Source organism: Lygodium microphyllum, chromosome 14, assembly GCF_053477565.2.
Source record: "Lygodium microphyllum isolate KBCC chromosome 14, Lygodium_microphyllum_v1.1.10, whole genome shotgun sequence".
NCBI lineage: Eukaryota > Viridiplantae > Streptophyta > Polypodiopsida > Schizaeales > Lygodiaceae > Lygodium > Lygodium microphyllum.
In genome coordinates this window covers 20811830-20837844 of record NC_141148.1, presented here as the reverse complement: position 1 = coordinate 20837844, position 26015 = coordinate 20811830, and the positions used below count along the sequence as shown (strand labels likewise).

Genomic DNA, 26015 nt, shown 5'->3' with positions numbered 1-26015 from the left:
GAGAAGAGATGGAATTTGGAGAGGGAACATAGCCAAAACACGAGCACAGACTGTAGAAAATGAGAGTTCACATGCAATAGAACCCAAAATCGGATCAATAGAAGACAAAATCTGCTGTAGAAAGTCAAAAAATCAGTCAAAAACGGTCAAAAACAGCAAAAACGGCCTGAAGTAACAGTCACCCAGCCACGAGAGATGCTGAATCAGCAAAACGCAGGCTGTAAACTGCCGAAAAATAGGTAGGAAACTGTCGCCTGCAGCTGCTGATGAAAAACGCAGGCAGTAGAGGGTGCGTAGGTAGCAGGCAATGACAAAGCTGCAAAAAACGCAGGTCAAACAGGGCGCCTGTATGGAGCAGCAGCCGCCTGATCAGAAAAGGGGAAAACAGTCTTGAAATCAGCAATAAAACACAGAGGGAGCATAGGTCCTGAAATCTGATACCATGTCAGAAGTGGAGCAGCGGTGGAAGCATAAACATGTGCTGAAATAAACTGCTGAAACACAAGACAAAAAGAGAAAAGAAAAGAACACAATACAGATGCACGGGAAATGGAATCCATATATTTGAACACGAGACAGTCGCATACAACAGTGAGTCACTGGCTGCATGGGCACTGGCACTGGCTCCTCTCTCCACAGAGTCTGCAGATGGTGAAGATGATGATAACTGAGGAGGAGCCACTGAGTATAAATAGGCCAAAAAGTGGGGAGCAATAAATGCTGGTCGGACAGCATTAATGCTAGCCGACTGGTGCATAAAATGCTCCATTGGCATAAAATGCCACACTAGAAAAAATACCTAAAATACCTAATAAAAATGCCCAGCCCAGATCAAGCTCAGACTCACACATGAGCTGACAAATACTCTGCTAACAATCTTCACATGGTATTGTAGATGCTTGGTTTTGTGCGTGACACACAAACAACACATAACCATTTCACAATGTCTTAGACTCCTCCTCCTTGGGATCCTACTATGTCTTATCAAGCTTCATCACTAGAGGCCTTGATAAGGCATTATAGACTTAATGAGGAAGACGATAGCTTCACCTTCAACTTCACATTCTTCTCCTTTTCTTGACGTCATGATAGATGAGGAGTTTGAAGAATTCATGCATAACAAGTATGTTCCCACTTATCTCCCTTCTACCAACTTTTCCACTACATGCAGACCTGTTGGTGAGGCTGGCTACCTCTCTCATCAAGGAGGACATACAACATGTGGGATGACTGGCAAACTATCTTATTCATCTTAGACAGGCCCATTGTCAGGTTCATATAATCCTTTTGAGTCTTATGGATCAAAACCCTCTTCTATTTCTCCTTTTGATATGCAAGATTTGAATAATTTTCAGTACGCCAATTTTAACCGAGGGCTTCAAACATAGACATACATCTATAAGTATACCTAAAACTATATCTTCTATGCCTTTTGAGCATGAAGTTAACACTTTTCTATTACACTTATCTCTCGTCCACCCACATCTCTCGAATCTCTTTCTTTTGTATTCAGTAATCTAGGATTGCACTTCACTTCTACGTTCAACACACTGGGAGGTGGGCCTTCTATCTATGTTTCTACTTCCTTATTTTTCTCTACATCCCATGTCACCCATCCTTGGGTGAATGCCACTTTGCACCCTCATACATCATTAGGGGGAATGCCGCTCTTTAATATTGTCTCATTCACACATGCAAGTGAGCACTTCTGTTTATCCTAGGACGGCAGTGATGGGTATCCCCCTCACTTTCCCCGCACACTCACCTCCTCATCTCTCGGCCTCTTTGATGCGGGGATTTCCATCCTCTGCTTACGGTGCATTGTCACACACACCATGGATCACTCCCAAGCAGGGATTTCCATCCTTTGCTCCATGTGTCTCTATCCCTCCTCCATGGGCTACTCATGTAGTCACCATACCCATGCCTAGTCAATTCATGGCCACTTTTGGATCCACTGTGCACAGTTCACGCATCATGGTAGGCACTCTAGGATTAATTCTCGAGTGTACTCCACTCCCCTACTCCACCCACCTTTCCCATCCTACAACACTACCACTCTTGTTGCTATGCCCAAGAATGCCTCCACAGATAAGACTCGTTTTAACAAGTCAAATTTCACCACTTGATCAAACTTCATGCAACACGTGCTTGAATCGCAAGGTCTTTGGGACCTAGTCGTAAGTCTACAACCTATGTCAGACCCTCAATTGGCTCACCTTGATCACATTCGTCAAGGGTATGAGATGGGATATGATAGCTCTCAACTAGAAGCACATAGTAGATAGTAGAGTGAGTGAGAGTGAAGACACAACATGATTTCCAATGCTATTTCCAAGTGTGTGATGAAAGTATAAAGTAGAACCCTTAGACCTTAGAGTTGTTAATGTGCATTTACACGTGAAAGATGTAAAACACGGTAAGTGACCGAACTATGTAACCTAAACACATAAAATAGAAAATAATGTAACTTGAGGAAAAAACCTATTGTAAGGAGAGAAAAGTGCCCCAATGTTCTACTACAGATCACAAGTATCTCGGCTTCTTGCAATAATGACACTTGTCCTTCTTGGCTTGCATGCCCCCCTATTTCTTGTTGCCTCGCGAAGAACCTGAAGTCCTAGAGCTTTGCGGAGTATTTTTCGCTTGGCTACCTTTGCCCTTCTGCCTTGCTATAAAAGCTTGCTTCGAGGCTATAACTTCCACTCTACTGTTTTTTCTTGTTTGCTCTTCCTCTAAGAGCAAATTGACCAACTGAAGGAAAGTAAGTGGCTGTGGGGAAATCCTCATTGTGAGGTTCAAGGCTGTTTGAAAGGCCAAATATGAGGGTGGGAATGAATTTAAGGTAGTAGATATCAACTACGCATTTAAGTAATAATCATCTACATTCATAAGTTGCCCACATAAGTCCTGGATTTTTTTAAGATGATCTTGCATAGAATCACCCTCATCCATCTTCACAGTCTCAAGCTCTTTCTGCAAGAAAGAAATGCATGTCTCATTGTTTCTAGAAATATCTGCTCTAAGGTCAGCTATGCTTCTTGTGAAGAAGCTGTAAACCAAATGTTAGGGATGATCGGCCGCTAAACTGCCAATGCAATCAGCGACAAAGCTTGTACATCTTGTGTGTCCCATGTCTTTTGTGCTGTTGATCTCTGGGGAAGGGGCTGAGCTGAAGCAGGCTGAATAGGTTGAGCAGGCTGAGTTTCTTGTTGTCCACATCCTCTTGGGGGAGGTGTAGCGGGAGCCACAACTCCATGCCTAACTTCTTCACCGTTGACATAATCCCAAAGATTCTTTGCAATTAGCACATTCTTAACCATAAAAGACCGTAGAGAATAGTTGTTGCCATCCAACCTATCATCCTTGGAAATATATGTAAATACATCACCTCCCTGATTTGCCATAGTAAATGTCATTGATCAAGGAGCAAAAGAGCAATACTTCAAGCTGGACCAACCTGGAAATTTCAGAATTTCCAGAAATTACAGCAAACACTTTGCTGTAATTAGCAAATTTAATCAGATTTTATCAAAAACAGTTTGAAATACACGCTGTCCAAGGTGTAAACAGTGCTCAGCAGCACTAAAAATGCAAAAGCCCCAAAATTTCTTGTCCCAAAATGCACGAAACCAGTCTATTTCAGACTGTCACTAATGTGTGCCAATCTTTGAGTTGACAACAAAAGCTCCGAAAATCTGACCCGAAATTTCACAAAATATCTGCGAGAAATTTGTCCCAGACGCTTGCAAGATCAGAGAGATGCTGCCTGGGCACAAGCCCGTTCCAGGAGATGAAATCTGAATTAAAAAACTTGAAAAATTGATTGATTTTTCCTGTTTACCTTTGATAATGCAGAGCTGATAGATCTAGTGGTCTTGGCGAACTTGGCTAAGGTGGCGGGCGCTGGTGGAGGTCGGCTGGCTGCGCACAGGTTTGGCGCAGATAGACAGGTCAGTGGCCAGGCAGGTGGTGCAGCTAGAGGTGCTGCACAGGGAGCTGCAGGGTCTGATGGGGAGCGCAGGAAGGTCGGGTGCCTGTGGTGGCTGTGCGGAGAGCGGGTGGTGCTGGTCGTGCAGAGGGCAGTGCAGACAAGTCTGGTGCAGTTGGACGTGGGCGAGAGGCCGGGCAGCGTTGGCGTTGCTGGCGGTGTTGGCCAGCAAGGCAGGGGAGACTGGCGGGCGAGTTGGTGGCGCTTGGAGCTGAATGCCGAGAAGCTGGAGTTGTGAGCTGATTTATAGTTGAGGTCGTGGCTCAACTAGCGGTGGCCAGGAGCTGAGCTAAGCAAAGAGCTACTTTGATACCAAATGTGAGAAGAAGGATAGATCAAAGCTCAGCTGGGTGTACAGTTGACAGTGAAGAGAGTGGTGACACCCAATGCAATAATTTGAAGAGTGTATAATGCAAGTACAAAGTAGAACCCTTAAACCTTAGGGTTGCTAGAGTGTGTTCACACCCGAAAGGTGTAAAACACGATAAGTGCCCAAACTGTGTGACATATGCACATAAAGTAAAAGGAAATAAATCTGGGGGAAAAAGCCTCTCGTAAGGAGAGTATAAAGTGCCCCAATGTCCTACTGGGGATCACCGGCACTTCTTTGTGAGCGTAGGCGTGAGTCAAACCCAATAGTAGAGAGGTGTAGGAAGGCTTGGCAGCCTAATGAGTCTATTATTGCTAAAGCCAAAGCAAAGGGCAAGTCTAAGTGTAGTGAAGGAGACTTTTCCATGGATACAATTGCTCGTGATGCAACTTGGTGGTTGTTGGAGGAGAAGAGGCGATTCGAGTGCAAGGGATTGGGTCATATATGTCACGAGTGTCCTCAATAGAGGCGATTGGACATGAGCTTGATGGATAGGTTAGTCCATGGAATTGCTAGTGACTTGGTGTCATTAGATTGTGTTTTTCGAAGTTCAGAGTTCATGCAATTGGCTCCTAGCTCTTTGGCAGGCAAGATGTGGCATGAGTTCTGCAAGACATTTGGCAGGTCGATTATTGGCAAGGGTTCAATAATTGAGGTCCACACAATGAATTAATTAATTTGCAGGTGCAAAGTGCACTTTTAAATAATTGGGGCTTTTTGAGCCTTAGCTTGGAACTTTGGGTTTAATCAGTAAGTTTGGGCAGGAGGTGAAAGTTTACGCTAGCACACCCATTGAATAATTCAAAGTCTAATGTATGCTTTTTGTGCAACAAAAACATGCAAAAAGCTGGAAACATTTAGTGATTGATAGACATAAAGTGTTTTTAGTTTGATGGGAACTTGAAGCTTCTTCACAGTCTGGTTTTGCACAAATTGATTCATATAAGAGACATATTGAAGGCTTGAGACTTTGCTTTAAGAAATTTCACCAGTGCATAGAATGCATTTACAATTAGCGTGATTCACTTTTGAACCACCATTGACTTTTCTGCATAACAGATATGGATCCATTCTAACAAATTTCAGTTCTTGACATTGTGTCTCTTGGAGATAACCCTTGGTGTTGCTTGCCTTATCAACAAGCTTTGGTGATGTGTGAAGGATTTGACACAGAAAGAAAGCATCTGCTTCATCTTCTAAATAGTGAGATGACCCAACCTGCCAAGGAGTGTTTGAGATTGCAGTCAACATAGAGGAGGGAGATCTAATGGCTCTGCAAGCAGTAGTGCTCATCCCCCTTCCTTTCCCCATCAGAGTAGCCTAGGAGCACCTGTTTTCTCTTTGGTACCTTTGTACATGTCATTTTAGTCCATTTAGCACTCAAACAATTAAGGTTTTGGGCCTTTAATTAATTTGGGGTCTTTCTTTGGAGAAATAAGTGCCTTGCCACTTCAAAACTATGAGTTTCCCATTCTTTAATTCTAAATTTCCAGTTCACTTGTCTGTTGTCAGTCTGAATCTGTGCAAGTCATTGGGTTGGCCCTGTTTGTCCTTTAAATACTGATAGTATTTCTTTTGTCATTATAGCCCTTTGGGCTTTAAGTAATACAGTCTTTCTTTTGTCTTCCTTAGGAAAAGTAAATGCTGGAAGCTCTTTCACCTCAAAGCATTGATTTTCTTTGTTTTTTCCATTCTCTAATTTTAGTTATAGTTGTCTATTATCACTTCACCTTAAAGCACCAAGTTTCTTGCTTCTGTTGTTCTATCATTCTAATTCGGTTGTCTTTTGCCACTTCAAGTTTTCTCAGATCAATGTGTCACCCTGTTTAAAGGAATGCTCTGTTTTATTTTGCTGGGTTAGCTTGTTTATAATTCTTCTCTCTCCTTTTTTGGTTTTGTATGTATATGCATGCACACTTGCACAAAGTGAGCCATGTATGCATACATCAAGGGGGGAGCCTTCATAGTTGTTGCAATGTGTGTTCAGGAGCACTTTCAATTTCTGGCTCCTCTAGCTATGTGATTTAAGGCTTCCATGTCTGCAGATACATGGCAAACTTGAAGGAGGGCAGCTTTATACCCAGGCTCATGTTACAAGAATACAGGCTATGATTCGTGGGGCCATTCGGGCTATCATGGTTCCTACAAACCTCTCCACAGTTTGGTCTTCAGTGCAACAGCAGTTGCTTGATATGGATGGAAGTGGTGGAGTAACAGGTGAAGGAACTCTATTCCAAAGTTTGTTTATCGGGTTACTGAAGGAAGGTGCCTTTTCTGGTAGTCTTCACAGCGGTGGCTCAGTTTGGACTCCTGCTGTAAGTTGTTCTGAGGCAATTTGAGGTCAGCTACGGTTGTAAGAGTTAACCAAATGCACAGCTTTATCTTACTGACAGACTTATAACAGAGACTTTTCTTTTACATCCTGAATTTGATGCCCTTACACTTTTTCCAATAACTAGTTTGATCTGTTCTACTATGTAAGATGCTAAGGCAAAATTCAAATCACCAAACTATGCATAATTGAGCAGGTTATCCAAAACAAAGCAATTTCGGACTTCTGCTTCTGGAAGGAACTTGCAGTATGAAATAGGCAATACATGATCTCTCAGCAAGGAGTAGGAGGGAAAAGTTGTACTGCCAAGTTTGAAGATTTGTAGCACTGAGGAAAAAAGTCTTCATACAAGCTAGGATAAAAAGATATTCGTGCTGGTATTTTTTGGACAGTCACAGATGAAAGGTCAAATAGAGACATAGAGAAGACCGTCCCATTCTTTGATGATAACATGTTTTGATGTTAACTTTGTAGATTGATCCACGAGCTGTGAGAAATGTTTAGTGAGATAGCATAGGTGGACTGATCGTAAGCTCTATTCTCTGTACAGATAGGCCTCCCCTTCTAGTTACTATTTCTAGTGTTACTTAGCATTCAGTGTCCAGGCAAAGCAAACCATTGAGTAGAACTGTAAGCTCTATTTCTGTACAGATTGGCCTCCCCTTCTAGTTACTATTTCTAGTGTTACTTAGCATTCAGTGTTCAGGCAAAGCAAACCATTGAGTAGAACTGTATGATAGCATATCATTGGTCATCTAGCAAGAAATTGGAAGCATAGCTTTAAGGCAAGAGTTTATGCATTCCCAGATGAGCATCCTTTCAGTGAAGCTAGAATGTTAGTTCTGTGGTTGAGTCTGTTACATCTCATTGCCCTCATTTTGTTGTGGCCCAGTGATGTTATTTGGTGAAGATGATCTCTCTCTCTCTCTCTCTCTCTTTTTCGTAAAAGGTAATTGTATTAATTACGAAAAAAATACAAGATTACTTGATTACAAGATACATGACGACAATCCAAGCCATCATGTGAAGAGGATCTAAATACTACAAGTTACAATATCATGGCAAGGATGCGGAGGAAATTGCCATATGCCAGGGACGGAAGTCCTCCGTAGAAAGCAAATCAGAACGATGGAGAAGAGCTAACTGCCAATACAACAGGCCCTTAAGCCTCACAATATGCCGCTGAACATTATAGGCGGAGTCAAACAGAAAAGCATTCCGAATGGTCCAGTTATGCCAACAGCCCCAGTATCGAAGAAAGTGATACATGAGCTTCATATGTGGCTGTGCGGGAGTAGAGTATTTGGGCTGCCCAAAAACCCAATCAAAGGGGCGCAGGGTGATACCAACCACCCCTCGCCAAACAGCCGACAAAAATAACCAGATTTTCTTAGCGACGGGGCAATAAATAAATCGGTGGCGGGTGGATTCCATAGTAGTGGTGCAAAAGAAACAGGTGCCATTGGAGATTCGTCGCTTGGAAAGAGCCGAAGCAAGCGGAAGACCCCCAATCATCACTCTCCAAAGAAAGACTTTATATTTAAGGGGTGTCTTGTTCAACCAGCCCTCCATCACAGTTGCCCTCCACCATGACCGGGATTTACGCAGTCCCCATAAAGCATTCGCTTTAGGAAGTAGCCATTGATGATCTTTAATCAGAAGATGATACACTTGGTTAGCAGAAGCTTTGCTCAAATTCAGCCGGCCTTGTAGGTCCCAATCCTGCCAGGGATGATCCGAAGCAAGAGCAAGAAAGGGTTGTCTGCTCTGGAGCACCGTCAAAAGCTGTTCCCATAAAGGCCTATATCCACGAGGGATCCTGAAAAGCCTCCTAGCTGTACGAAACGATATAAGCACATTGCGACTGGCAAGGGTGGCATCCGCAACCGACGACAAGCCCAAACGTGCCATCCGGTTGAATTGTGGTCTAAGCTCATGTTTACCTTCCCACGAAAGTAAACGCGAGACTGCCAATAATTCCAATTAAAAAGAGTTAGTAGCCACGCGATCCTCCGTTGGATGCCATTGAGCCTTTTGAAGGACGTGTTTCCAGGAACATACCAAATGAGTAAGCAGCGATGAAGAAGAACTGGAGAATCGCGAATCAGCGTTAAGAACATTCCACTAAGAACTCTGGATTTGGGTATTGCCATGCAGAAGCCCATGGCCCTCAAGGAAATAACGGGCTATAGAGACCCATGGATGATGATCCGAGCACATGGCGCGGAAAAGAGACCAACGAAGTGCCTGCATGTGAGTTTGGGTATCTAAAATAGCTCCGCCACCCATGCGTTTGGGGGTGCACACATGCGACCACGAGATCCAGGAAATACTTGCATGCAATGAGTCCTTCCTCCATAGCATGAAGCGAATAGACTGAGTAAGAGCATTCAGAGTCGTAGTAGTCCAAGGCAACAATGGCAAGAAATATGTGAGCATGGGCAACATAATTATCTGGGCTACTTTGAGGCGAACATGGAAGGGCCAGGCCTGAGACTTCCAATACATAAACTTAGCCACCATTTTCTGAGAAATCCACTGCAGAAGCTGTTTTGGGGGAACATCAACACCCAAAGGATATCCAAGATGCCGGACAATGGAGCCACGAGGAACGACCAGACCCTGCCAGTCCAAGGACTGCAAATCCGACTCCGTGCAGCTTAGAATGGCTGATTTGAGTACATTGATACGAAGGCTTGACGCCTGACCAAAGAGACCCCAAACATCCAATGCTTTTCGAAGGTTATCCTTTTCCGCACGCAAAATCATAAAGGTATCATCTGCCAGGGATTGGCTAATGAAGTGCTGTCCTGTGGGAAGCGACAGTCTAGCCAACTGAGAAGAGGCGGCCATATGTGATAACATGGAAATAACTGGATGTGTCGCAAGGGCAAAGAATAAAGGGCTCAAAGGGCACCCCTGTCTGACAGAACGGGCAAGGATAAAGGGCTCAGTAACACCTCCGTTCAGCATGACTCGCGACTACGCCTCAGCACTAATGGTGTAGATTAGGCGAGACATCCGAGCACCAAAGCCCATAGCAGACATAAGTTCAGCAACGAAAGATCAGTCCAGATAGTCAAAAGCCTTTTCCAGGTCCAGTTGAATCGGTACTACCTCCTGATTAGAATGCCTGGCATAATCAATGGCCAATTGGGCATTCAAAACATTGTGTAGAATATTTCGGCCCTTAATGAAACCATACTGGAGAGGGTGCACAAGGGCCGGGAGATGCTTATGGAGCCGATTCGCCGTTACTTTGGAAAAGATTTTGTACATTGAACCCATCAAAGAAATTGGGCGCCACTGCGTCAACTTAGATGGCAAAGGAACTTTGGGAAGCAGTTTAATAAGTCCTTGTTTCCATGAGGGAGGCATGATTCCCGTTTCCCACACCTGCTGAAACAACGCCTGCAATGGTTTCGCCAGTTGGGTAGTGAAAGCTTCAAAGAACTCATTGGTGAGACCATCCCAACCCGGACTTTTATCTTTGGGCAAGTGTAACAAGACGTCCATAACCTCTGCCTCACCAATATGTGACTCCAGAGTAGCTTGCATGTCCTGCGGAAGCTGATTGTGGACCAGGTTATAAAAAACCGAACGGGCCTGAGTAGTTTGGGCTGAAGGTGGAGAAGTAGAACCGAGAAGGTCACGGAAATAATTCCTGCACATATGCACAATAGTCTGTGGATCCAGGATAAGGTGGCATTCTGCATCCTCGAGTCTTGTCATATTCTCTCGAGCAGGAGAGGCATGGAGAGCCCGAAAGAACTTATGGGTCTGACAGGCACTATCTTGCAAAGTCTCTGTCAGATGTTGCAATTTGGCCTGTTGATACGATTTTAACTGGAATTCTTTAATAAGATCGGCCACCCGCATTGCCAGTGCAAGCAGAAATGCATCATCCGGAGTGTCCACCAGCAGGGAGCGAACCAAAACCAGTAGGTCCTCCGCTGCCTGTCGACGGCGCTGACAAAGAGAGACATGATAGATCCCATACTGCCGAGCAACCCGCTGCACATTAGAGAGCAATCTTTCAAATGACGCAGTGCCCTGAGAGGAACAGTCCAAGAAGAATCTGTCAAGCAATTGCTGCATATAGCCCTGAAAAATTGCATGCTTCAAGTAGGACGAGTTGAAACGCAAAGGGAGTCTCTCCAGAAATTGCTTGAAAGGTGCAATGGGTTGTGCAAGCAACTCGAACTGCAGAGGGAAATGGTCCGACAAGACATATTGCTGCAACACTTTTATTTCGAGCATCTCACGTAGAAAATCATCATTCTGCATGATATATATACGGTCCAACCGCGACCATGTTGTTGCATACTGGGCCGAATGGAAAGTAAACCCGGGAGAAGACGGGTGTAGCCAGGACCAGAGATCTTGCTTAAGAACAGCAAGAGCCAACTCATGCTACATACGACTTTTTGGCGTATCCATTACCGAGTGCTCCGATGTGGACTGGGAGGAATCAACACACATATTGAAATCCCCCATGAAGAAGCCCCGTCTGCCAAGTGACAAGGAGGTCTGCAAAGTCTGCCAAAGCTCCCGGCGAGATAACGAATCATTCGGAGCATAGAGGCCAAGTAACCATAAGATTTCCCCTTCGAATAAAATTTCAATCACCAAAAAGCGGCCATGAACATCATTTTTAATGAGAACAGGCTGATATTTGGCATGTACAATCATGAGCACACCCGAATAATGCATGGCTTGTGTTCCTGCATAGAACAAACGAAAGCCATGGCAATCCACAACTTTTCCGGCTTCCCCGTGACTCTTGTGCTCAACAGCGCAGAGGACATCCCACTGATTCTCATACAATGCAGTCCACATGGCATGTTGTTTGTGTCGAGAACAAATTCCTCGCACATTCCACGTGGCTATTTTCATGTGTATGCAAAACACAATTAGGTACGAGGCACAGCTTGCCTCGATTTGACTTTGTCGGCGAGAATGTCTAGGACTCCCTCATCCAAGAAATCTGCCAACACTGCAAAAGAGTTCTGAGGGCCAGATTTGGAAGTAGACGGCATATCTGCTTGCTTGGGGTTGGAGCGTGGATAACGACGGTCCCACGGGGTAATGACGTTGCCTCTGGTATCAAAAGCCAGCTTTGCAGGCGGACCCTTTAGACGATCCGAATACATTTTCCTGGCGGGCTGAGGACGGGGTGCTGAGGAAACCATAGCAGGAGCAGAGCACTCGGAAGACAACATTTCCTTCCGGCGCATATATGTACGCATGGAATCTTGTGAGGTAGCAGGCACAGTACTGTCCATGCCAGCAACAATCCTGTTGCCTTTTTTTGCACGTACTTCAACCCAATCAGTGGCACGGGAATCCGGACCCGAAACCTGTTGTTTACCTTTGGCCAAAACTTGGGGCGGGTGGATAGTATCCAGCGACGGAGCATCACACACCATATCTTCCATGGGCGGAGCAACATGGCCCGCATCTGAAATGTGTTGCTGCTCTGGGCATTCGGCCATGAAGTGCCCCAACTCTCCACAGGAAAAGCAATGGCCTGCAAAATTGCCCCATTTCAAACGAAAGTGTAACGGATGCATGCCAGAGCAATTGAGGCGTAACCAAGCAGGCCGTTTCCATGCAGTATCCCATAACATGCACAAGCGGTTGCGATTCACAGCTCTGAGACTGGGAGGGACCAGAACCGTGCCCACAGCGGCCATAGCATCCTTCAATAGCGGCCAATAAACAGCTGGACAATTTTCCACTTCTACCCACACAGGGCATTCACGTTGCAGGAGGCGCTGAAAATCTGCCATCGGACGCCATGGAACCACATGAACCAACCGACGATCAAAAAACAAAGGCAGTTTAGATAGGAGAGCAGCACGGTGCATCTCAATTTTCAAGAGGACCTCAAAAAAACCTCGGGACCCAACAAAAATCTCTTCAACACATTCTCCTTGTAGCAGACTCTGCAGCCATTGGCGAATACGGGAAAGCAGCGGGATTCGACCAGTGAAGAAGAGTATCACCGCGCGATCATAGAACACCGAAAAGGAGCGTAGGACAGTTTTTGGGTCGACGGTAGCTTCCAGAACATCGTCAGGTGCGGAGTCAGAAAAGGCTTCCTGATTGTGTTGAACATATTCGCCAAGCAGAGTGTTGGCAAATTCCAGCAGATGCTCCCAGTCCATCTCCTGAGAGTCCACAGAATCCGAAGCAACCTGCGCATAGGAATGATCCTGAATAACACCTATTTCTTTCGAGGTATGCTTGGTACGTTTACCCGCAGGCTGGAGGTCAGGACCCGGGGGGATCTCTTCAGTGCACGGAACCATATCCTCCGGTTCCTCAGCATCAGAATCCGGGCCAAGTGCTGCCACCGTTTGGTCTATGAAATCCAGATCCAAACCAGCCATCTTGTATGACGAGCTGATCGCGAGGGAGGACTGACGCACAGGGCAGATGACTGTCGGCTGAGTTAGAAAGCGGCACCCCGGTAAGCCTGTTTCGCACACGGCGGAGGACGACCCTCAGGACGTCACACGACCAGGTTGCAGGCGTTAAAAGTCGGGGGCGACCACCACGGTGGCTGACTGGCGAGGGCAGCGTCCGACAGGCGAGGGGGGCGACTGACAGGCGAGGGCGGACAGCAGGCGTGGGCAGAAGCCCTGACGCACAAGGCGAACGGGCGTGAATCAGGCGCAGAGCCCACAGTGCACGCGGGCGACAGCAGGGCTCTCTCTCTCTCTCTCTCTCTCTCTCTCTCTGTACAGATCAGTGGGCACTCTGGCCCAGATGCTGCCTCTCTGCCAATTATCGGGCTTAGGGTTTACAGCAGCTGGGCGCCTCGGCAGAAAAGGACAAGCACAGACAGGCAGAGCCGCGAACAGCAGCACAGTCGAAGGAAATGGGGCGACTGCAGACATTGCAGCACGATTGGGCAGAAGACAGGACGGGACAGAAGGCGGGACCGAAGGCGAGACAGCAGGCGGGGCGAAGCAGGGAGGCGCTCAGGAACAGGACCAGGACGAAACGAGGGCCCACGGGACTGAAAGGCGACGGCAGGGACCCCTGCCCCCAGAAGAGACGACGGGCAAGCAGCACTGACGCCGTCTGCACGCCTGCTGATGCTCGGAAGGAACTCTGTCTCTCTCTCTCTCTCTCTCTCTCTCTCTCGCTCGCTCTCTGTGTCTGAAAATTCTTGCATTATGACATTTGATGCTCCTCTCCTTGGAAATTGTGGCATTGGGGGTGTCAGGATCAGCAGAAAAAAGGGGGGCTGGGGGATAGGGACAAACGCAAGTGTTCTGTTGACTGTCAATGGTGAAGGTATTCATCTTTTCAGTCTGTAGGTCGAAGTAGATTGCTAGGTTCTTTTCCTCAGAGCATCTGATCTAACTGGGTGTCTTTAATTGGGGTCATGAATTAGCCATTAGAACATGCCCGGCTTTGCTCCTGGCTGATGCAGATTTAGGACAAATATTTTCATTCTCTCTGGTTTCTATAATCAGTTGTGTTATGTAAGGGCTACCAAGAAACACTTCCTTTGCAGGTGTTTGAAAAGGCACAACATGAAGGGGTTGAGACCTTTTTTTCTCAGGTAATTGACAGTGAGTGTCGAAAATGATGCTTTTAGTAAAATTCATCCCCTGACATGAAGATGTGGACTTGCAGAATTCATATATTAGCTATGATATGGTTAGACGATTTGCAATTTCACAACCCAAGCAATTCCTGCAGGTAAGCAGTGGATACTTTTATGATCATCCAGTAAGTTAATTTACATGTTTTAAGCTTAGTTTATGAATGGACAGGCCAAGTATCCTGATGGTGTTGCTCTGGATACTGGGTTTATTCATTCTTCTTTCATTGAAATGGTAGATGCAGCTGCAGAGGAGGCAGTGGATAGTGGACACTGGTAAATGCTACTGCCTTATTACCTGTCGTGATCAAAGTGTTGTGACAATGGTTCCTTAAAATCTTCTTTGTTTCTGTATTTTGACAGGTTTGATTGTGCCTCAATGGCTCCTTTAGGGTTCACATCAGCTGATATGGCTCGAGTAGTTTCTCTCTGCCCCTCTGTTCAAAGAGCTGAGAAAGTAAGCACTACACAAAGTTCATTGTATTGCTTTCATGAGCAATACGAATTAGCTAGATCGACTTTCTTTCCATGCTGATATCCCCTTTGATTGCCCAGGAATCTAAGGCAAAGGTTTTGGCAGAGACTTGTATTGTGAGCCTCAGTTTTCTCAAGGTAAGAAATGGTGTTGGTTTTACAAGCTGTCCTGTAATACTGGCTTTCTGTATATTTTTGTGGCATGCACGTAAGTTTAAGTTTTTGCTTACGAAGGGAAGATCTAACTTCAGAACAGACTCACTTGAAATCCTCTGTCTTGTAATACTGTATATGACTTGAGAGTCTCTGCAGTAATGTCTTCTAAGAGGAACTGGCTAGGTTACCTCCGTCAGGAAATTTGACCATGAAATTAAGCTACCCTGTACATGGACAAACAGGTTTTAGAGTAATGTTTGTCCCAGAAGCATTGTCACTCAAGAAGCAGCCCACTTTGATCATGGACCAAGAGACTACAGTACTTCTGATGAATGTTTCATATTGGATAGCATCAGTCCTTTAGAAAAAAAAACAGAAAGCTGAGGGGAGGTGACTTTATGCTATCTTGTGGTTGATCTGGTGCTTTTCCTGGAATATCTCCTATGTATTTGTTCGTTTTCTTAGCCCAGAAAGCCAGTGGTGATGTGATTTGCTCACACACTAGACGTCAATGGACCAAACACCCCCCTCAAATTTCAAGACTCTCTGTAAACACTTGAGGTCTAATATTTTATCGATCTCGGGGTTTAGACACCTACTTTGGAAGGTCAACAGATACAAATTTCCCTACCTCTGTGTGTCATTGGATAGAACTACAGCATACCTTATTGCGTAGCAGTATTTGTGCTATACGACCATGTCATAGCAAGGGAGCCATCGTGAGTCTTTATAAGTTCATGAAGAGCCTTCAATGAGCTATTACATTGTGCACAACTATTAGCTCTAACAAGCATTCCTTTGATGGTAAAGCAGAGTTTTGGATGATGGTTCAGTAGGTCACAAGTTGAGCATGTTTATCACTAATTTCATGGCTGAACCACAGCAATTATACATTTTAATATCCACAAAAATTCATCCATATAATAAAACTCAACTGATACAGAGACAAAGTGGCTTAGCAAGCCGTATGACCATGTCATAGTAAGGGAACCATCATGAGTCTTTATAAGTTCATGAAGAGGCTTCAATGAGCTATTACATTGTGCACAACTATTAGCTCTGACAAGCATTCATTTGATGGTGAAGCAGAGTTTTGGATGATGGTTCAGTATGTCACAAGTTGAGCATGTTTATCACTAATTTCATGGCTGAACTACAGCAATTATACATTTTTAAACAATGTATGACTCCCTTGTGGGTTAATTGATCAAACTAAGATCAAAGGAGCAAACAAGCTCCAAGCATGGCATACTCCAATCCATTGGCAACAGCTTGTCCTCTTGGATAAGGCAAATATGTGAAGCAAGCAAGACAAGCAAAGCAAGCAAGCAAGCTAAGGAAAAACTGCCTTGGAGACTACCATGGGTAGTGCCACGAATATGGTGGATCCAGAGTCGACCACTCCAAAAGACCGAAAAGGGATAAATGTGCATAGATGCATGTTTACCTGAATAGAATGCCAATGCATGGGGTAATGCAAAGGGCGATGCAAGATGTCATGCTTACGTAAGATGCAATGCAATGGTGCTACTTGGACAGTGCCCTCGCAGGGGATTTATTCACTTGCCCAAGCACCCTTTTACAATCAGATCATCTTGACAGTGCGGATGAAGTTACAAATGTCCATAATACAATAAATGAATGAATGCCTAAAAACTGTAAGCATCATCACTGTCACTATCAAGAGTAGAAGCCGCCCCCTCTCAAATTGGAAGGAAAAGCAAGAGGGAAGCGCCCTCTCCTCGTCAAGTTGAAGAAGTAGGGGAGGGCATACCCAAACCGATCCTGGGTAACAAGTACTGAAGAACTGATTGGTTGACTGCTTTGGTCAAAATATTTGCAAAGTTGTCGGACGTAGGTACAAACTCTAGGTGGATAGTGCCTAGCTCAACGTGCTCTTTGGAAAAGTGGAAGTGGATTCCTGCATGCCGTCTCCGTGGTGTAATGATCGGATTGCCTGCAAGGACAATGACACTCTGGTTGTCACAGTAGACAACGGTAGGAGAGTCACATGGAAAATGAAGTGTCGCCAATAAACTTTTCAGGTAGATGGTGTCGGTGGTGCCATCGAAGGGAGCCCGGTACTCAGCCTCGGCCGTGGAAGCTACCACCGTTTCCCACTTACGGTTGGACCAAGAAATGGGAGCCGTGCTCAAGGTAAAGAGGTAGCCACCATGAGAAGGTCGGGTGTCGGGATCTCCTGCCCAATCAGAATTAGTGTACCCCTGCAAACATAAACCAAAACCATATGTTAGGCCGAATAAGTACACCGTAAATAACGCAACACACGAAGATATGCAATCCAATGTGACATCTTAGGTGTTGTGAAATAGTGACGGAGTATGCTAACTGAGTAAAGCTTGATCTGGCCTAGTGTGAATTAACCAAATAAGTTTTCCTACAACAAAGCGATAGGTATGTGTATGGAAGGGCTGTCCTAGGATATCCTTCGACAAGTGGACTGTAGGATCAAGAGGCATTTGATCCGAAGTGTGTTGTTTCACTAGCTAAAGTGCGTACTTTTGCTGTGACACAAAAATGCATCCCCTAGAACGAACTACCTCCATCCCCAAAAAATAAGACAACAAACCAAGGTCTGTAATCTCAAATGTAGCTTTAAGCTTCGCCTTGATTTCCGCTATGGCAGCAGAATCTGAGCCTGTGATGAGTAAGTTATCAATGTATAGCAGGATATAGCTAACCCCCTCTGCAATAGATCGAACATATAAGTTCGGGTCATAAGGGGTAGAATGGTATCCGTGAGTCTGCAAGAACTCATCCATCCTATGTAACCAAGGCCGTGGCGCTCGCTTCAACCCATAAATTTTGCAAGCGGAATATCTTATCCCTTGGGTTCCCTGAAGGAAAGCCCGGTGGTTGCTCCACATAGACTTCCTCCTCCAAATAACCGTTCAGGAAGGCACTCTTGACATCCATCTGATATCATCGGCCAACCGTGGTGAGCGGCTAGCATGAGAAGCAATTGGAAAGATGTCAACCGCGCAGTAGGAGCAAAGGTCTCTTCATAATCAATATGTCGAAACCCTTGCACAACAAGGCGAGCCTTGTACTTATCTAAAATCCCATCAGCTTTTAGCTTGGTCTTGAAAATCCACTTTGTCCTGATGACTTTCTTGTGATTGGGACGATCCCCACTAATGTCGAAGTCTCATTTCAGTCAATACTCTCCAGCTCCTTTTTCATGGCCTCTCGACATTGAGGGTGCTGAAGAGCCTCCTGCCATGTATCCGGCTTAGAATGCGCTATGTAATTGATTGTAAACAACGATGCAAATAAAGCCTGAGGAGCAAATCGGGCAAGCATAGAAACAGGGAACGGCCGTTCCGGCCTATAGGAACGGCCGTTCCGGCCTATAGGAACGGCCGTTCCGGCCTATAGGAACGGCTTAACGCGTTCCAAACCCTCCAAGGAGGTGAAACGGCCAGGGAACGTTCCTTGCCGTTCCCCCTGCCGTTCCCTGCCGTTCCCTGTTTGGAACGGCCGTTCCAGGCTTGTTGACTGAAAATTGACGTTTTTTCCCTGTTTGGAACGGTCGTTCAAGGCCGTTCAGTCAACAGGCCGTTCCAGGTCTGTTGACTGAAAATTGACGTTTTTTTCCGTTTTTTTTTTTCGCTTGGGTCATAGTTCTTCTACCACATATTCACCCATCTCCATTGCCTAATGTGCACACACTAATCTCTCTCTCTCTCTCTCTCTCTCTCTCTCGGGTTGAAGATTTAAAGTGTCAAGACAACCCACAAGCTAATTAGGAGTCCATGCAAAGTTCAAATTTGATGCATTATGAACTCTTGCAAATTAGAATCAAATTTCAGCTGATCCTCAATTCCAAGGTATTTATCCATTTATATTGTCTAATTTCAAGGGAAATTGGGATAATTGGGGCAATTCAAGGCAATTTGGAGCTATGGGGTAAATCGAGTCAATTTTGGGACATTTGGGTCAATTTCATGCATTGACGGATATTGGCGCAATTAGAGGGACATTCGTTGGGGCAATTTGGGTCATGCAGGGCATATTTGGGGCACTTAAGACATGTGCCGTTCCCCCCATTCCCGTTCCCCGACCTTGGACGTTCCCCTCGTTCCAGGGGGTCCCGTTTTCGTTCCCGTTCCCCGTTCCAGGTAACTATGCGGGCAGGTCTTCTAGGTCCCTCCGGAGTGGAATTTGGTGTTAGGATCCCCGAATCCCACATGGTCTGTTGGTACTAGCGAGGTAATGGATCTCATGGAGGGGGCTTGGGAGATGAAGAATCTCTAGTAATGTCAGGAGTGGGAAGTAGAGTAGGCTTAGTAGGCACGTTTCCGATGATGTGGAAGGAGGAATAGGAGCAAAATCCTGTGTAGAGGATTGCACGATATGCCTCTTGTAAAAAATGACGTCACTCCTGACGATCACCTTTTTTGTTAGAGGATCAAACAAACGATAGTAGGCTTTCACTTTAGAGAAATATCCGACAAAAATAAGAAGATCAGCTCGAGGAGTGAGCTTTCCTATCTTAACATCAGGCATGTGTGTGTAGGCACGACACCTGAAGACTTTGAAGTGGGAAATGATAGGCTGAGAGTAAAAAAATGCCTCATACGGGTCTTCTTAGGAAGAGCCATAGTGGGACAATGGTTGAGGATGTACATCTAAGTGTTAATAGCCTCGACCCAAAGGCGCTCAGGAAGCTTTGCTGTGAATAGCATAGAGCGTGCCATTTTCATGACTGTTCGGTTCCTACGCTCTATGATTCCATTTTGAGAGAGGGAGTTAGTAGAGGTGAGCTGGCAACATAGCAGCTAGGAAACGTGTTTCTTTGAGTTTGAAACTTACGAAACGTTTCTTAAAGTACGAAACGTTGCTGAAAGTAAAAAACACGGGTGTTTTTATGTATTTTTATTTTTTTGGTGAGTTGGAACTCAAAACATGGTTTTTTTGACAGAAACTATTGGGCAATGTTAAACATGATGATGATGATGCATAATGACTCGTGAGGGCTCAAAATTTTTGATGAGAGATTGATTTTTTTGTGATTTTGCTTAGTTATTGGACTTTGTCAATCTAGTATCTATTCTTGTCTTGAGATTTGAATATTATACGACTTTAGTCTCATTTATGAGTTATTTCTGATATATTACGATTCATTCTCGATTTTGACATTTTGTCAGTTTGTTTTGAAATGAGAATCATGATGTTGCAACTTGACTCAATCCATATTATAGATAGGCTATTTACATGTTAATTTCAATTTTATTTGTATGATATGCATGAATCATAATGTTTGAGTTCTAAACCATAGCTTGTCTAAAGACTAACTTCGACATAAGTGACAAGTCAATAATGGATCACGGATATCATATATGTAACATATAATGTATTATTCTCAATTGACTCTATTATCACTCAAGCTCAATTAGCCATTCTTTGTTTAAGAGAGAGTTCCATAGAGGTTTAGAACCTCTTTTACTAGTCAGAACTATTAAAAATCCCTATATGAAAAAACACGTGTTTCTTGTTTTACCCCCTCTTTAAAGAAACTTACGAAACATGTTTCTGACGTTTTGTTCTAAAGGTTTCTAACGTTTCTGGCTGCTATGACTGGGGAGAGATGCCATGCTTTGGTAGAAACTCCGAAAACTCGTGGAAGATAAACTCACCACCACTATCACTCCTAATGTAACCAACACAACGTCTAGTTTGGTTATGAACCAATAGCACCCAAGCAAAAAAATATGTGAAAGCATCTGACTTATGCTTGAGGAAGTACACCCACATGTATCTAGAATGATCATCCACTATTAAAAAAAAGTATAGTGCGCCATTTAAGGCGGCAATGTTGGGTATTTCACTCATGCCTCACTTACGTCTACACTCACATAGGAGTGTCGGTGATCAGTAGGACACTGGGGCACTTTTTACTCTCGGTAGGAGAGGTTTTTTTCCATAGACTTATGGTATTATTTCGTATGTGCTTATGAAAGTTATGACACACACCGGCACTTACCGTGTTCGGGTGTGAACGCCCCCTTACAACCCTAAGGTTTAAGGGTTGTACCTTGTACTTCCAGCTTTACACTCTTTCAATCAATTGTATTGGGTGTTGTGCTTCACTCTCTACTGTCTACCGGTTTTTTGTGTTGAGCTTTGATCCTTTCCTTCCTCACATTTGGTATCAGAGCATTGGTTTTGTTCAGCTCAGGTTCTGCCTAGCTCCGCTCAGTCTCCGGGAGCATCTTGCTCAGTCCAACCAGCTCCTCGCCTTGACAGTGCCCCGCCACTAGTCCTATTGTGACCAGCACCTTGTCCTTCAACATTTCATTCAATAAGTCCACCAGTGCTAACTCCACCTGCAACGAACTAGCCCAGGTTGCGCAACCCCTGTCTGGCGCCCTTTCACTTGGGCTCTGCCATCCTGTCTGTCCCCTATGCTGCTCCCGCCAGGTCGCTCTAAAGCCCCAGCCCTTCAGCGCAGCCCTTGTCTGCGCTCTCCTGCGTGCGCTTGAGAAAGGTCGCTCGTCAGACTGTAGCGATCAACTTGGGAACGTCTCGCACGTCAGTCATAGTCAAGCGCTAGCCCGCCAGTTTTCAATAGTCGCCCGCTCCTGAAGCGCCCGACTGAAACGCCGCCAGTCAAATCGAAACATGTAATTTTTTTGTTTTTTTTTTTAAATTTTTAAATTTCTTGCAATTCCTGGAAGCATGGGTTCCCACGCCACAGACACGAAGTCAGCAAACGTGTTTGGGACACATTCATAAATTTTTTTTGGGGCTTTTATGTTTTCTGGGAACATTGGCATACGCACTGCAGTTACAGTCAGTGACAGACTTTTTTGACAAACATGAGGTAAGAATTTTTGGGGATTTTGCTGGGACAGTGTTGCTGAACACTGATTGCACGTTGGACTGCGTGCATAACAGAAAGTTTTGGCAGAGTGCACCTCTATACACTAATTGCAGAAAGTTATTTCCTGCCATTTCTAGAAATTTTAAGATTTCCAGTTTAGTCTTGCTTCGACATTACTCTTTTGCATTTTTTTGGTAATTGAAAATCATGGCAAATCAGGGAGGAGATGTTTTCACCTATGTATCCAAGGAGGACACATTGGATGGAAATAACTATTCACTTTGGTCCTTCATGATGAAGAATGTACTTGTGGCGAAACATCTTTGGGATTATGTCAGTGGAGAAGAAGTTCCACTTGGAGTTGTGGCTCTAGCTACTCCTACTCGAGAAGGACGTGCACCACAGGCACCTCAGCCTATTCCACTTGAGCCACTTTCCCAAAGAAGAACAACTCAAAAAGCATGGGATACATGGGATGCATAGGCTTTGTCGCTGATTGCATTGGCAGCGATTAATCATCCCCCACATTCGTTCAATAGATTCTTCACGAGAAGCTTGGCTAACTTTGGAGCAAATGTTTGTAGACAAGAATGAGACTTGCATCTCTTTCTTAAAGAAAGAGCTCGAGACATTGAAAATGGATGAAGGTGATTCTATTCAGGATTACTTGAACAAAATTCAAGACTTGTGAGAGCAACTCCTAAATGTTGATGAGTACTATTTGGATGCACGGATGATATCTACCACTTTGAACTCATTGCCTCCTTCGTACTTGGCTTCTCATATGGCCTTAAACCTCACCATGAGGATTGCTGCGTAGCCAATTACTTTTCTTTAGTTAGCTAGTTTGCTTCTAGAGGAGGAGCAAACACGGAGGAATAGTGGTGTGGATGCTATAGTCTCTGAGCAAGCTTTTATGGCTAGACAGAAGGGCAAAGGCAGCCAAGTGAAGAATCCTCCGTTGAGTTCTCGGACTTTTCGCACATAACAGATAAACAAAAAACAGGGGGTATGCAAGCCGAAAAGGAAAAAAAATACAATTATTGTAAGAAGCCAAGTCACTACATCATTGAGTGCAGACAGCGCATTGCCAAAGAGAACAAAAAGGAGTCAGGAATGTCTGTTTCTGATGCTCCTTCCACTGCTACTGAGTCTGCGTCCTTTGTTGCAGACAAGGACTATTGTTTTTACACATGCAGTTATGACACCTCTTGGGCAGATCGAGCATTTAGCTCGACTGAGGATACAGTCACTTGGTTTTTTGATAGTGGTGCTTGTAGGCATATTACATCTTGCAGAGATTTATATGGATTTGTTCATGCAGCTCTAGTTGGCAAGTCTGTACAGTGTGCCAACAATGCATCATACCCTGTTAGAGGTGTTGGGGAGATTGTGCTCACAGCCATTGATGGCTCTATTCTCCCGCTACAGGATGTTTTATTTATGCCAGGCATAAAGAAGAATTTGCTCTCTATCTCTTCCTTGGCAGGTTGTGGATTGCAGGTCACATTTGATGATGATCGATGCATGGTGAGAGACAAAGAACACATGACTTTGGTCTTGATAGGCACTTTATGTCATGCGTTATATGAGTTGGATGCTCTTTCAGTTGATCAGTCAGCGTATTTGACATCCACTCTTACTCCTGCTATGATACAAGCAGAGTTATGGCATGCTAGGATGGGGCATGTGAACTTTGGCAGCTTGATGCTCTTATAAAGTACGCAAATGCTAGATGGATTACCTCTACTGGAGAGACCTCCTAAGCACTTGTGCGAAGGATGTATTTTGGGGAAAATGCATCGTTTTTCGTTTCCCCGTGATGTTGCTTTTCAGGCAACAGCCAGGTTGCAGTTAGTGCATTCAGATGTATGTGGGTCTATGCATACAAAGTCATTGGGAGGATGTTACTATTTTGTGACTTTTATTGATGACTTTACTCGATTTTGTTGGGTCTACTCTTTGGTCAAAAAGTCAGAAGTGTATGATGCATTCTTGGCTTTTATTGCACTTGTTGAAAACCAGTGTGGTTGTAAAATTAAGACTCTCCGTTCGGACCGAGGGGGGGAATACATGTCCTCTATGCTGAATTCTTGTTTGAAACAGAAGGGCATTGTCCATCAGTACACTACTGTTTATACTCGACAGCAGAATGGGGTTGCAGAGAAGAAGAATCGGTCACTTATGGAGACGGCTAGATGTATGCTGAAGGCAAAGAGCTTGCCTCACAGTTTTTGGACGCAAGCGGTCATGTGTGCTTGCCATGTTTTGAACAGTTGCCCCACCAAAGCTTTGAAGAAAATTACACCTTTTGAGGCTTGAAAGAGCCGGAAAGCTTTTGTTGGACACTTTTCTACCTTTGGGTCCCTTGTATATGCACATATTCCAAAGGTACTCAGAAAAAAGTTGGATAACAAGGCTATTAAATGCATTTTTGTGGGATATAGCAGTGAGAGCAAAGGCTATAGAATCTATGATCCTGTTTCTAAAAAGGTATTTGTCAGTAGGGATGTACTATTTGATGAAAAATCAGAATTGTCCTTCGCTGGTTTAGAGACATATCAGTTTGCTGCCCGTGATTTATTTGAAGGGCTGCTGCCCATTACATTCGGTGATTCAGGTGGAGTTTCAGCAAGTGAACTCAATGTTGAGCCAGCTACTCCTTTGGAAAATGCAGAAAATCAGCCATTGGCTGATCTGAATACTCAGCAAAGTGATGAAACTGAAATTCAGCAAGAGCTTATGCATAGTCAGGAGGCAATACAAATGCCTAGGTGGTATTTACAGACTATGAAAGATAGTCATCTAGATGCACCCATGGCTGGTCGTACTAGAAGGCAAGCTGGTATGTATGATACTGCACATACCATGGAGTTTGTTATGGCAGCAAGCACCCTTGATGGAGAAGAGCCTGAATGTTTTGAGGATGCACAACAGAGTGTGCATTGGATGGCAGCAATGAAAGCTGAATTGGATTCTATCACTAAGAATCAAACATGGGATTTGGTGTCTTTGCCATTTGGGAAGAAAGGCATTGGAACAAAATGGGTCTACAAGCTGAAACAGAATGCAGATAGATCCATTGACAAATACAAGGCAAGGCTTGTAGCTAAAGGCTATGCACAGAAAAAAGGCATTGACTATGAGGGAGACATTCGCTTCTACTTTCCGCATGACGACCATCAGGTCTATGGTTGCTTTGGTTGCTCATTATGGATGGACTGTGCATCAGTTGGATATTAATACTACTTTTTTACATGGGGAACTTCATGAGGAAGGATATGTACAACAGCTCATTGGTTTTGCAGTTGAGGGCTCGGAACACTTGGTTTGCAAGCTGAAAAAAGCTTTATATGGCTTGAAACAAGCTTCTCGAGCTTGGTATGCAAAGATAGATGCTTTTTTGCTTGTCCAAGGGTTTATAAACAACTCATTTAAGTCTACCGTTTACGTATGTAAAGAGGGGGGATCCATGCTGATCATTTTTCTTTATGTTGATGATCTATTGTTTACAGGGACACATGCTGATTAGATTTGAGCATTTAAACAAAATTTGCAGCAAACTGTTGACATGTTAGACTTGGGGTCTTTGCATTATTACTTGGGCATTCAATTCATACATGATTCTAGAGGGATAGGGCTATCACAGTTAAGATACATTGGTAAACTTCTTGAGAAGTTTGGCTTACAGGATTGCAAGCCAGTCTGTACACCAATGGAACGTGGACTTAAGCTGTCATTACATGATGAGAGTGATTTGTTTGATATACACACATATGCTCCAACAGTTGGATGTCTTATTTACTTATGCAACACTAGGCTGGATATATAGTTTGCAGATTCAGCCCTGAGCAGATATATGCATCAGCCACGCATGTCACATTGGCAAGCTGTTAAGTGTGTCTTCCGTTACTTGCAGGGTACTAGATCTCTTGAATCGCTTTATGCCAAGGGGGGACGACTGCAGTTACATGCTTACAGTGATTCTGATTGGGTTGGTGATTATGATTGACGTCACTCCACTAGTGGCAATTGTTTCTTTCTTGGCTCGTCTTGCATATCTTGGCTTAGCAAGAAACAGTCCATTACATCGTCATGTGAAGTTGAATACAAGGCAGCTTTCACTACCACACCTAATTGCATATGGATTAGATGGTTGCTAGCTGATCTGGATGTATCTGTTACGGAGCCTATTCGTTTGTTCACTGACATTTGGAGTGCCAT

The 26015-nt window shown here is 44.4% G+C and overlaps 1 protein-coding gene across 9 annotated transcripts in view; it reads left to right on the top strand.

Annotated features, from left to right (window-relative positions):
- Positions 1 to 26015, top strand: part of LOC148025401 (E3 UFM1-protein ligase-like protein) — a 163358-nt gene that overhangs the window by 40512 nt on the left and 96831 nt on the right. For all 9 annotated transcript variants that reach the window (XR_015693085.1, XR_015693083.1, XR_015693082.1 and 6 more), the window contains exons 3-8: positions 6407 to 6676; positions 14225 to 14272; positions 14347 to 14412; positions 14487 to 14590; positions 14678 to 14771; positions 14870 to 14926. Coding sequence is in view for 4 of the 9 variants with exons in the window: in XM_087692513.1 (XP_087548639.1) it covers positions 6407 to 6676; positions 14225 to 14272; positions 14347 to 14412; positions 14487 to 14590; positions 14678 to 14771; positions 14870 to 14926 (639 nt within the window). In the remaining 5 variants the exon portion in view is untranslated. The remainder of the gene's footprint in view (positions 1 to 6406; positions 6677 to 14224; positions 14273 to 14346; positions 14413 to 14486; positions 14591 to 14677; positions 14772 to 14869; positions 14927 to 26015) is intronic.